General features: G+C 41.2%; 1 protein-coding gene across 1 annotated transcript; it reads left to right on the top strand.

The window, feature by feature from the left end:
- The first annotated feature begins 2650 nt into the window (after positions 1–2650).
- lgi3 (leucine-rich repeat LGI family, member 3) lies at positions 2651–9427 on the top strand. The gene is made up of 9 exons (XM_034212574.1): positions 2651–3140; positions 3939–4010; positions 4615–4686; positions 5945–6016; positions 6610–6681; positions 6983–7152; positions 7236–7400; positions 7496–7586; positions 7824–9427. The coding sequence occupies exons 1-9, from the start codon at positions 2938–2940 to the stop codon at positions 8551–8553; spliced, it is 1647 nt and encodes a 548-aa protein (XP_034068465.1). The 5' UTR covers positions 2651–2937; the 3' UTR covers positions 8554–9427.
- The last annotated feature ends 3095 nt before the right edge of the window (positions 9428–12522 follow it).

Genomic DNA, 12522 nt, shown 5'->3' with positions numbered 1-12522 from the left:
CACAAAGAGACGCCACCCATCATTTAGTAACATGTGAAATCATTCTTAGTTAAAATGTAACACAGCCTACAGAGAGACAAGATAAATGGACAGATTTCTGTACCAACAACTATACCTTTCACTGATACACAGTTAACAGTCCCAGGGCAATAACAACATCCAACAGATTTTAAATGAAGCCCATGAAGAGCCTTTTCTCTTTCATCAACATAATGCTTTTTATTTCATTTCATAGCTTTCTGTTGGCGTACCTCAGAGATCATGAGACACAATAAGTGAAGTTGTATAAATAGTCATACTCTGCTCTAAAAGTACTGCTTCGGATCAGATGTTTGATGCTGTGTCCCTGCTGCTGTTGCAACAGTGTGGCGAGACATGGACAGATAGTGTGTTGCAGGGTTTCTTTGCTCGGGACAACAGAGTCGTTGTGAGGGAAGGCTGGTAATGCCTGGCACTGAGCTGCAGGCCTGCCATTCAGACACTCTGCACAGCCTGCTGTCCTGAAGACCCTCTACTCTGTGGTGGGTAGCACCCTCTGGTGGCCTTAGCCTGAGTTATAGGGTAGAAATGTTCTCACCTATAAAGTCATGTCTTGTATCTGTCCTTTATTTGCTGTTTGGGCTTGAACTCATTCAAAGAAAGAATGTACAATTTGATTCTTATACATTGTGTCTCTGATGGCATTGCAGAAACATATAATAAATACTTTTAAACCTAAAATTATATTAAATAACTACACAATAGTGTTTAAGTACATGTCCTGAATAATCAGAGCGTGTATGTCTTCTGATAAACTCTATGATAAACTCTATAATGAATATGAAAAGGAAAATATCCACAACATTTGTTGTAATTGGTCGAAGTCTTAAAAATGTTACGGACATACTTAAGAAAAATATCTACTTTATTAATCCCCAAGGGGAAATTCAGTTTTTTAGGCAAGTATAACAGTACTAATTGTGAATTTTTAGATCACATAAAAGAAATCACACTTTTATCAATAGTCTTAGTCAGGAAATTGCTAACATTATCTTTAGTAAATGTCTTCATACTTAATTGATTTTACACTGCATACATGTGCATATCTTCAACATTTTATTATAGACACCAAATTGTGATCCTTGTAGCTGAACATGACACTAATGGCGCGTTTAAGCGTCCTTAACCGTCCTCAAGCGGCCAGGCCGGTTTTTGGTGGCGTTTCCATATAGCCTAGTACCGGCCAGCGGGTACTTTTTCCCTCTTTTTCCGGCCTCATAAAATCGTGGTTCCCTCAGACCAGGGCCAGGGCTGAACTAGTGACGTCAACACTCTCGACTGCTGATTGGTCAGAGAGAATCGTCACAAGATCGCGCGCGAGTTCATCCCTAGCGTCGCATATATATCTAGAAGCAAGCTTGCAGCATTTTTATAAACAGCATTTTGTAAACGGATGAGCTACAAAAATGGCTACGTCTAATAAGAAAAGCACACCGTGGTCGACCGAGGAGGTGACGACGTTCCTACATCTCATTGGGGATGATCAAATCCAGCGGGAGCTCGACGGAACAACTCAAAATGTGAACAAAAACAAAGCCGATCGCCCCGCCTACACTGCGTTGCTACCCCAGGTCCTAAACTGTAATGGAAATGCGCCACGGCCTGGGCCGGCCAGCGAGGCAGCCCGAGGCCTGAGCGAGGACGCTTAGGACGCTTAAACGGGGCTACCCCGCTGCAGTGGAAACGCGCCATAAGTAGTCATTGGAGTTGGAGTACTGTTTGTTCCTAAAGTATAATTAAATATTTAGAAAAAAACTTGTGCCCAAAGACTAAACCTTAATACAGAATAACTAGAAAATTCAATTCTCAGCCAAATTGTTTGACTGAATTTGAAAAATGTCCTCAGATGTGTTCTAAGCCAACTTTTTTTTCAAAAGAAGTAAGGAATTACTAAATGTCTCTCGCAGGCATGTTGCAGACAGGCAGACATTTGAAACACATGGGTCAGGCATGCATATCAGAAGGTCAAGATACTTTTGTGTTGCCAATGGAGCTTTATGCATACTACAAACAAAGAGTCAGGAGATCTCAGCTCCTGCTACTTTGATTTAGACCGTTCCATTTTAATATGTCGCTCTGAAGTGCCACAACCTAATGGAAGTGCAGTTCCCAATCACTGGAGCGCCTCTTTATGGCCGCTGTTCATCTTCTCTGTCGTCTGAGAGGCAGTGTCTTTAAAATGAAAATAAATGACCAGATGTAGTGTACTTTTCCTGGTACATCTCTCATGTCTATTCCTAAGCATGTGGTATCTGTTTGGGTTCTATCAATAGTGTTTTTCAGTTTGTACCTGCATGCTTACAGAAAGTGTGCGCACTGCTTGCTGTTGAAAGCTGCCAGAACACAGACTCCCTCCCACACACACAGCCACTTGGAAACACATGGAGGCTTTCACACACATTTTTCCTGCATCCTTGCTGCCTGCTTGTCTGCAGCAGCATGACACGACTTCACACTTGATAAGAGCTTTCACACACTGAACATGGTAGTAAAATCTTTCATCAGCAAGGACCCAATCTCCTCACACCTCCCTCCCTCGCTCCCTAACTGCTGCTGTTGTTCTGAGGTTTTCTGCTCGTGCAATAGTAAATAATTCATTGTCAGCTCCCCTCGCCTACAGGTCTTTGTGCAGAGAAAGCAGCACTGCTCGTCATTCCTGCAGTGTGCAATCTGGCAGCGGCTCCTGAGAGAGAGATTGCAAAAGTCCAAGGAAGCTGCAGAGCACCGACACCCAGCGAGGATACACAGGACTACACTTATTCCCCCCACCTCCCTCCCTTTCTCCACTCTGCGCTCAGCATTATCAAACTGCTGGGGTTGTAGGCAGGCTCACCATCTTCCCACTTGCCGGTGAGAAGAAACTTCAAGAAGCTCATCTACTTTTCATCCTGAACCAGGATGCCTGAGCTGGGACAGACATGGACGAGGCTGATCTGCTTCTCGCTGCTGTGCCTGTGTCTCAGCCTGCCGAGGGAATCGGACGCCAGGAGAGCCCCCAAGATCCCCCGCTGTCCTTCGACCTGCTCCTGCACCAAAGACAGTGCCTTCTGTGTGGATACCAGGGCTATTCCAAAGAGTTTCCCCCCTGGAATCATCTCTCTGTGAGTCCACAACAATGCAAACATTCACCAATAGCATGTGTTCATAACCTGTGTGAGATGTGAGCAATATGCAGGCTGGTACAGATGGCTTCATCACTGATGTCACTCTCCATTATGTAATAAAACCCTACATGTCTTTTAATTACCTTAAAGTGAATACCTGTATGTTGCCAACTCTCTTGATGCAAAATGTATTTTCAGTAATAGAGATGTATACCAGATATTCCTCTTTCTTTCCTGTACCACATGCTGAACTTAGTTGAGGGAGCACAGCAGTACAATCCTGTCGAGCTCCAGGGAGGAGGACTAACAATAGATCCCATATCTGACTGCAGGAGATCTGCTTCTCCTCTGAGATCAAATCTTGCAGAGAGATAAATGGAGCACATGCAATGAAATGTAAAGATGGGGGAAGGTTATGTTATGTTGAGAAGATTACAAGGTGGCCCCTTTTATGTGACATTGACCCCAAATGCCTGTGGATGGAATATTAAGTCAAGGGAAATCCAGAGCACAGGCTGGTGGAGGTGGCCTCATTTTACAATACAGAAAAGTGAAGTAGGAACTTATGTGTCCTAGTTTTGGAAATATTTAGCCCTACTTGATATTTACACGGTAACAACGATCATGTCCTGATGAAAGAAACAAAGAAATACACAGTTATTGTTGCGAATTAGACATATTTTATGATAAAAACAAATGACGTCACACTGCTAAACTTTGGCACTACATGTGTAATCTACATTCTCATATCTAGAAGACACATCGGATGATAACTGATGTTATTTGTTTGAACAGGACGATGGTGAACGCAGCCTTTACTACGATCCCAGAGGGAGCTTTCTCGCACCTTCACCTGCTGCAGTTCCTGTAAGTGTCCTGACCAACAACAGAGGACTTTCACAACTTTAAAACTTCCTAAACTCATATTCAGTATCTATTATCAGTTAGATTCACACCTCCCTGTTACGAAATACAGTCAAAACTCTTTTCTACACAGTCGACATTGTATACGCACGCAGACAGCTTTTGTTTTGCAGTGACAATGAAAGTGACTTCAGCTACTAGAAATGAATGGTTATTGAAAACAGTGGTGACATAGCAGTAATAAGAGTAAAGTGGCTCTGTATCAGTGTCGTTGGCAATCACTGACTCCCTTCAGCTCTGCCAGACAAAGGGCCGTTTATCCTCTCAGATGCAATCATGAGTGTGTGGTCACGTGCGTGTGTGTATGAATTCCAAATACGTATTTGCATTTGATTATCTTTATATTGCTCTGTATTGCTTAAATTGATTTATGTGATGGAAACTACATATTTTTGTTTTCATTGTATTCACTAAAAAACATCTCCAAATTAGCCCAGTGAAAAAATGTAATTACATTTGTAAAGATATTTAAGTTGCAGTCTAGCCCTTCACTTGTAATGTACTACACTATCTATTTGACTTGATCACTATGACTTCCTTTTTCCAGGCTCTTGAACTCCAACACATTCACCATGATTGCTGATGATGCCTTTGCTGGTCTGTCTCACCTGCAGTACCTGTAAGTGTCTCACGTTATTGTGTGCATGTTATAATTGTTTTCAACCGTGTCTTAATATGTTTTTTAAGTGATATTTGGAAATATTGATTAAATGTACTTATACTAGTGTAAATGTACTGACGAAAAAGTTTTAAACTAAGGCTGTGTCAATAAAAAAATAAGAAATAACGCTTTATTTCTCTTACAAATGGAACATTAAATTCATAAAACCCACCCTCGATCAGTTCAATACTATCAGGGGGTTTAGTCGCCTAGTCCTTACTTGGTCTGTTATGACTACTAGGTAATGGCTGCTAGTGGTAGCTAATTTTAGCATACTTTGAATTTCAACATTATGTATTTTGCATTCACCACAGTGCTGTAACTGTTAAGCAAAGATGCCATTAGGTTGCTTTTAGGAAAGGTTTTTCCTTTTTGATTAATTGCGGTAGTTAGGTTGTTTTATTTGTATACAAAGTTAAGAAAATGAACCACAATGCTGCACTGTGAGATGTTGGTTTCTGCAATGGCAAATAATGCCAAACATAAGACTCAAAATAAATCTTCCTATGACGGGGAGCACTCTGCCTCTAAAGTGTAATAAAGCTGAATATGCCATTCTGTGAATTGATGGGCTTTATAAAGTAGTTAGCTGATGGCTCTCTGTGATAGCCATGCCTCAGGATGCTTGCTGTGTGGCTTTGGCTGCAACCCAGACACCAGGCCTCTCTGCATCACGGCCACTACCGCCGCTACCCGCTTTGAATGCTAATAAAGACACACTTTAATATCCAACCACCTCCAAAGAGTATGCATATGCTGTTTGTCCTTGACTATCAATATATATAACTTAGACAGGATGGGATCAAATGATGCTGACATGCAGACCTTTGTAGTACTCGCTGCACTCAGTGTCTTAGTTTTATTACATTATTCAAAGCCATGCAATTAGCTTTCACCACTGAGATATTGATTTTTTGGTTTTACATTGTGTCCTTTGCATTAAAATCACTGATTGCCTTGGCCAATAGCATCCATCAAAACCCATAACAAATATTAATCTTATTGTCACACTTTGATTAATTGTAAAAGCTATTTAATTTGAAGTCCACATGATGCAGAGTGCTATATGCTAAGATAATCGTTGCCTACTGTCACTCCTATTGGGCCCTGCACCGACAACACAATATCCTTTCTAACAAGCATATAAACAATAACAGTGACTGCATTTCAGAGGTTGAGGTTATCACTTTGACATGAAGGGTTTGTCTCTCCTCAGGTTCATTGAGAATAATGACATCCAGGCTCTCTCAAAGTACACCCTCAGAGGACTTAAATCCTTGACTCATCTGTAAGTATTTTCTTTGAGCTAGCAAGGTGCAGAAACCCTTTATTTGTCCCATGTCCATCTGATGATGCTAAAATACGTGTATTTCAAACTAAAACCTTTAAAAATGACATTGTGGCCAACCATGGATTTACAACTTTAGGATCCAGTATGTGATGCCTCAAGGCCAAAAATCATTTTATACAGACATTTGTATGTTATCTTATATATTCTTGGGGTAAAAAATGTCCCTTTTTAAAGCTTATAGTTATTCGTTTTAGACATTTGAAAGACATTCATCCGTTTATGTGAATAAGCCCATGTGGATGGGATGCAGAGTTAAAGAAAATGCTATTGTGCTTGCTCTATGGGCCCAGGGATCCAGAAAATCAATCAGAGATCTGGGTAATTTTATAATCCTAAATCTAACCTTTTTGACTACATGTACCTCTGGGCAACTTTCATAGGAATGAGTAGGTTTCTGCCTCCAATGCTGTATGAAGTTCTCTTTATATAGCCATGACACACACATGCTTATCCCTGTTCCTTAGGTCTAGTAGAGATAATTACATAGTAGACAACCAAGAGGACATGATAACTATGTTGTCTCTTTTCAGATCTCTCTCAAACAACAACCTGCAGCAGCTGCCAAGAGATCTCTTCAAACATCTAGACATCCTCACAGATTTGTAAGTGTCCCTTCACTGCAATTCAAACTGTCCTGACAACCCGAGAGCTTTGACCCTACAATCTGTCACAGCAAAACATTGTTGGTGTTTTGTAATTTGCTGAGGTTCCCATAGCGTTTAGTGGACTACCACACACTCGCCTGCAAAACTGTCTCGAGTGTGGTTTGTCTCTGAGTCAAACCACACTGGTGCTCAAAATACTTTTTGTCTTGGTTGTTTTGTTCCTGTGAGGTTTGGGAGATTTGTGTTGTGTTTTTACATATGTACTGACATATTGTCTCTGCTCCTATCTGTTGGTCAGAGACCTGCGTGGTAACTCTTTCCGCTGTGACTGTAAAATCAAATGGCTGGTGGACTGGATGGAGAAGACCAACACTTCTGTCCCTGCTATCTACTGCGCCAGCCCCTTTGAGTTTCAGGGACGCAGAATCCACGACCTCACACCGCGAGACTTCAACTGTATCAGCGCAGGTTTCGCCTTCTCCCTTTAAGACATTTTTGGTGTTGTTACGCATAACTTCTTGTTTCATAACTTGCTTTATGTCTTCCTGTAGATTTTGCTGTCTATGAAACCTTCCCTTTCCACTCGGTGTCGGTGGAGTCCTATGAGTTCAATGATGATCAGTTTGCGGTCTTTGCTCAGCCGGACTCAGGGTTTTGCACCTTGTTTGTGTGGGATCATGTGGAGATGGTGTTCAGGCTGTTTCATAACATTACCTGTAAGTTGCCAGATTTTTATATTGTACCATTCTATGTAAAAAAAAAAACGTTTTAATCCTAAATGGCTTTCAATTGTTGTATATCCCTTTTGCAGCTCGCTCTGCTGTGTACTGCAAACCAGTGGTGATAAGCAACAATCTTTACATGGTTGTTGCCCAACTTTTTGGTGGATCTCATATCTACAAGTAAGGCCTGCAATATAGTTTGATAAACAGCAAGTGCTTTAGGAATGGAAGGAGGGAATAGCTTGACATTATAGAGAAAGGCTAATTCGCCTTATTTAGATGAGAATATTGGTACGAATTTGACATGAGAGTGATATGAATCTTCTCATCTCAGCAAGAAAGCTAATGAGCCTATTTCCCCAGATTGTAATTTATCCTTGAATCCCTATAGGAATGAAAATAAGTTTGTAATTACAGGTGGGAAGAGGACCCCCAGCGCTTTATAAAGATCCAAGACATTGACACCACTCGTGTGAGGAAGCCCAACTTCGTAGACACCTTCCAGCTGGATGACGAGTGGTACTTTGTGGTAGCAGACAGCTCCAAGGCAGGCTCCACCAGCATTTATCGCTGGAACAGCAACGGTTTCTACACCCACCAGTCCCTCCATCCCTGGCACCGGGACACCCATGTGGAGTTCCTTGATGTTGGGGGAAAGCCTCACCTGATCCTCTCCAGCGCCTCTCAGCCACCGGTGGTTTATCAGTGGGACCGCGGCCAGAAGCAGTTTGCATTCTTCTCCCAAATCACAGAGCTAGCAGATGTGCAGATGGTTAAGCACTTCTGGGTGAGGAAAGTTCTTTACCTTTGCCTCACACGCTTCATCGGTGACTCCAAGATCCTCCGCTGGGAAGGGCAGCGCTTCATAGAGATCCAGACTCTTCCCTCTCGGGGCTCAATGGCAGTCTATCCTTTCACAGTGGGCCTCCGCCAGTACCTCATTCTTGGAAGTGATTTCTCCTTCTCCAGAGTTTACCTGTGGGATGACCTCACTCAGCGCTTCCAGCCCTTCCAGGAGCTCAACATGAGAGCCCCACGAGCGTTCAGCTTGGTTTCTGTCGACAACAAGGACATGCTGCTGGCTGCCAGCTTCAAAGGCAACACCCTGGCCTACCAGCACCTGGTGGTGGATCTCAGTGCCAAGTAGACATGCTACAGTCAGAGCGACAGGAGGTGTTTCTGAGCATTTATCAACATGTGCCAAATAAATGAAAGACTGTAAAATGTTAAAGCCATGTAACTAAAAGTCTACTGTTTTACCTGATGATATAAGCTAGGCAACTAAATAAATTATTCATCTATTTGTATGCACTATCCCTTAACATCTGAATGAAATAATGTGATAATTGAAACGTCAGTAACATACCAACATAAGTGTCATGTCACGGTCATATTACTGCTTTTTTTTTCTGATATTCATATATCCAGGTAAATTATTTTCCAAAAGTATGATATTGTATACTGCACTTTACTAATACGAAAATGATGTGCATGTGCATCCAAAGAATTATTCACTGAATGAGACCGGATATTGTTGCTATGAAAGATTTGTAAGTTACACAGCGTAGTTTATCTGTGTAGCATTTTGCATGGCACGGTACAAATTACATAACTATGTAAAACAAGCAATACTTACCATTTTAATACCTACAAATCATCAATTATGTATGCATTTGTAAATTAGGTACCTTACTTTTTTTTATGTGATGTTCAATTCCGCAATAATAACAAGGGATCAGAGCTGACCTGAAGCATGAGCAAATTAAGCGGGGGACCCCAAACTGTACTGAAAGTGTGGGCGTACTTATTCCCTTTAGTATTTAAGTTTGAGAAAATACATTATTTTCATTTTGTAATTGTTATCAATTCCCTAAATGGTTGTCAATTGAGGTGACAAGATCAGCCATGAAGATCAGATAATTGTAAGTGATAAAAAACCCTTGTATCAGTTCCTATGTTTTTGTAATGTACATTCACAAACCGTATGTAATTGTTGTTGTGTACATTTCTTTGCAAATGAAAGGGTGGGTGGGAAGAAGGGTATTAAATTCAGTTATTGGCCTCTAGAAAGTTTTGTGTCTTGTCTTTTCTGGTTAGAATTGCTTTTTGCAAAACCACGATAACTCAAAAACACAAGTAGCAGCAACAAGTCATTAACACATGAATTCTCACCCCAATGCTTACATGAGTATTACATAATTGGTAACAGATCAGTCTGTATTTGAGTGTTGGAGACCTTCTGAGTTGTAGAATAATAGCCAATAACAATAATATAATGCCACATGTATTTCAGTTTGTACTCACTGACATCCTTAGAAAAAATCTTCGGAAACAAAAAATATGATGTATCCCGAGAAGAGTCTGGACAGTGGCTGAGAAGCGCAAACGAGAATTACAAAGTCTGAAACACTCCAAGCTTGAGACAAATTTACATTTTATAAAACAAAATGACATTAGCAAAACACTTTTATCAAAGAAAAAACAATTTAACATTAACAAAAACAAATTAACAAGATGCAAAACACTTTTACAAAGCTAGAGACACATTTATGTTTTATAAAAACAAAATTACATTTTATAAAAACAAAATTACATTAGCTAAAACACTTTTCCGAGAACTGAGACAAATTCACAAGTCCCGAAATACTTTAACATTTCCCGGAATACTTTAACATTTGCGAAACACTTTAACATTTGCCGAAACACTTGGACGGTACGAGTATGTTTATGGTCGTTAAACATGTTTTGTCCGTTCTGTGGAAACCACCTGGGCCAAGTGAGGTTTTGCTCATCACCATATACTTTCTCGTGCGCACGAGATACGTTCACGTGCGCACCGGTTCGCCAAGTAGGAAGTGGAGCTGTGCCTTTTACACACCGCCTTCGCTGTGTTTACCTTCAGTAGAACAGCTAAAGGGTGACTGCAGGCTGCTTCGTTTTAACCACACACACCTCTACACATAGACACACCTCTACACACATCGAACTGCCCGATTATTCCCCCTTATTACTCGTTTAATGAAGGAGATGTCCGGTCACCAAGGCGCATGATGTGTGTGTTTGTGCTCTGCTCAGCTCCGCTCTGTGTGTGTTCGGTGTGTCCGACACCGGCATTTGTTTTCAAATTACCATGAACAGTAATTTACACACATCTGGCCAACTCCATAGGTAGGCCTATATGTGTGTGTTCCCAAATATTAAATAAATGTGTTTAATCTTAATCTCGATGTAGTGCTCAGTGCTGTCAGAGTGCACCGGAACGAACAACACTATCATAGTAGGCTTGTTTGAGACGCGTTGCGGCTCGCCTCGAAAGTAGACGAGAATAGCCGATCGCAGCCGGGGGAGGTCTCAAAAAGCTCGCCTGAAGTCGGACAGCTCGGAGTCGGCTTCGTCTTCTTCTTCTTCTTCTCTCCGTTTTTTGGCGGATTGCAAACAACTTTAAGGTGCATACCGCCACCTCCGGAGTCGGCTTGACTCGGTTTGCATTTATAAAGAATGCACACATGTGTTTAATCGTTAATGTCAGATATGTACTAAGTAAATACATTTGTTCCTGCTCAAGATTAGATTCAACTTTATTGTTATTGCACATATTACAGGTACTGAGACAACGAAATACAGTTTAGCTTCTAACCAGGTGCAACAAGCAGTAAAGTGAAAAGTAATGTACACAATAGACAGAATAAAATATAGAATGAATTGAATGATGAATAAACAGTGAGGGGTATGAATACACTAGATATCAGCCTGTGAGCAGTATGAACAGTGTGTATTGATTGATTGATTGATTGAAAAGTTTATTAACAGCTTGTATATTGGGTACAGTACAGTACAGCTCAAAACATACAATTGTTAAGGGGATGCAGACCAGAGAAAGACTTTCGTCTTGTCTACATCAGGGTCCCTCATTTCCAATTCATCATGTCATTTAAGACATATAAGACATATTTGACATACAGATGGCTTATTTACAATTTACATACAGGTGGGTTTTTTTACATACAGATTGCTTGTTTACAATTTTCATTTTAGATTTCGTTCTAATACATCCTAACCGGACATTTAAGACATACCAAGTCTACAGATATACAGTTAGTAACAGAGTCTAAAATGCGAGTATATACATAGATGGGGGGGGGAGTATATAGTATGAATATGCTAAGATATATAAAGTATGAAAACGGTAAGCAGTGCAAGTATAGTATAAAATATATAGATATTAATTTCATGATGATAAACATTGGAACAATGTGGAACAATGATGAAAAATGGGAATGGATGTGGCGACGTAAAACGGACACAAAACAACAACAAACTTTTGCCGAGCCAATTGGAGAGTTGCATCAGCAGCACGTGGTAAAAACCACCAATGAGCACTCAGCTCGAGATACCAGCGAGTCGTTTCCCATCAAGCATTTCGCTTCTGCAGCCCGTGGAGAGGAACTGCGCCACCTCGCCGCGCCTCGCTCTCAAGGCTGCGGGCGTCTTTGTCCCGCGAGATTTCAACGTCTCATGTAGGCGAGCCTCCAGAGCAAGTCGGACAAAATAGGCTTGTTTGAGACAAGCAAGACCTGCGCAGACCTGCGCAGTTGCGATCGACGTCTTGCTAGTGCGTTGCATGATGGTTAGTCATTTTGTCCGACTTGCTCTGGAGGCCCGCCCACATGAGACTTTGAAATTTCGCGGGACAAAGACGCCCGCAGCCTTGAGAGCGAGGCGAGTTGGCGCAGTTGCTCTCCACGGGCTGCGGAAGCGAAATGCTTGATGGGAAACGTCTCGCTTGTTGTTTTGTGTCAGTTTTACGTCGCCACATCCATTCCCATTTTTCATCATTGTTCCACAATGTTTATCATCATGAAATTAATATCTATATATGTTATACTATACTGCTTACCGTTTTCATACTTTATATATCTTAGCATATTCATACACACTGTTCATGCTGCTCACAGGCTGATATCTAGTGTATTCATACCCCTCACTGTTTATTCATCATTCAATTCATTTTTATTCTGTAGGTTGTGTACATTACTTTTCACTTTACTGCTTGTTGCACCTGGTTAGAAGCTAAACTGCATTTCGTTGTCTCAGTACCTGTAATATGTGCAATAAC

The sequence above is a fragment of the Gymnodraco acuticeps genome, unplaced genomic scaffold, assembly GCF_902827175.1.
Source record: "Gymnodraco acuticeps unplaced genomic scaffold, fGymAcu1.1, whole genome shotgun sequence".
Classification (NCBI taxonomy): domain Eukaryota; kingdom Metazoa; phylum Chordata; class Actinopteri; order Perciformes; family Bathydraconidae; genus Gymnodraco; species Gymnodraco acuticeps.
The sequence above is the reverse complement of the archived record's forward strand: the minus strand, read 5'-3'. Positions and strand labels throughout refer to the sequence as shown.

Coding starts and splice junctions, on each gene's coding strand:
- lgi3 (XM_034212574.1), top strand. CDS start 2,938: ATGCCTGAGCTGGGACAGACATGGACGAGGCTGATCTGCTTCTCGCTG. Junction 6,017..6,609: donor CTTAAATCCTTGACTCATCT/GTAAGTATTTTC, acceptor GTCTCTTTTCAG/ATCTCTCTCAAACAACAACC. Junction 7,153..7,235: donor CTTCAACTGTATCAGCGCAG/GTTTCGCCTTCT, acceptor GTCTTCCTGTAG/ATTTTGCTGTCTATGAAACC.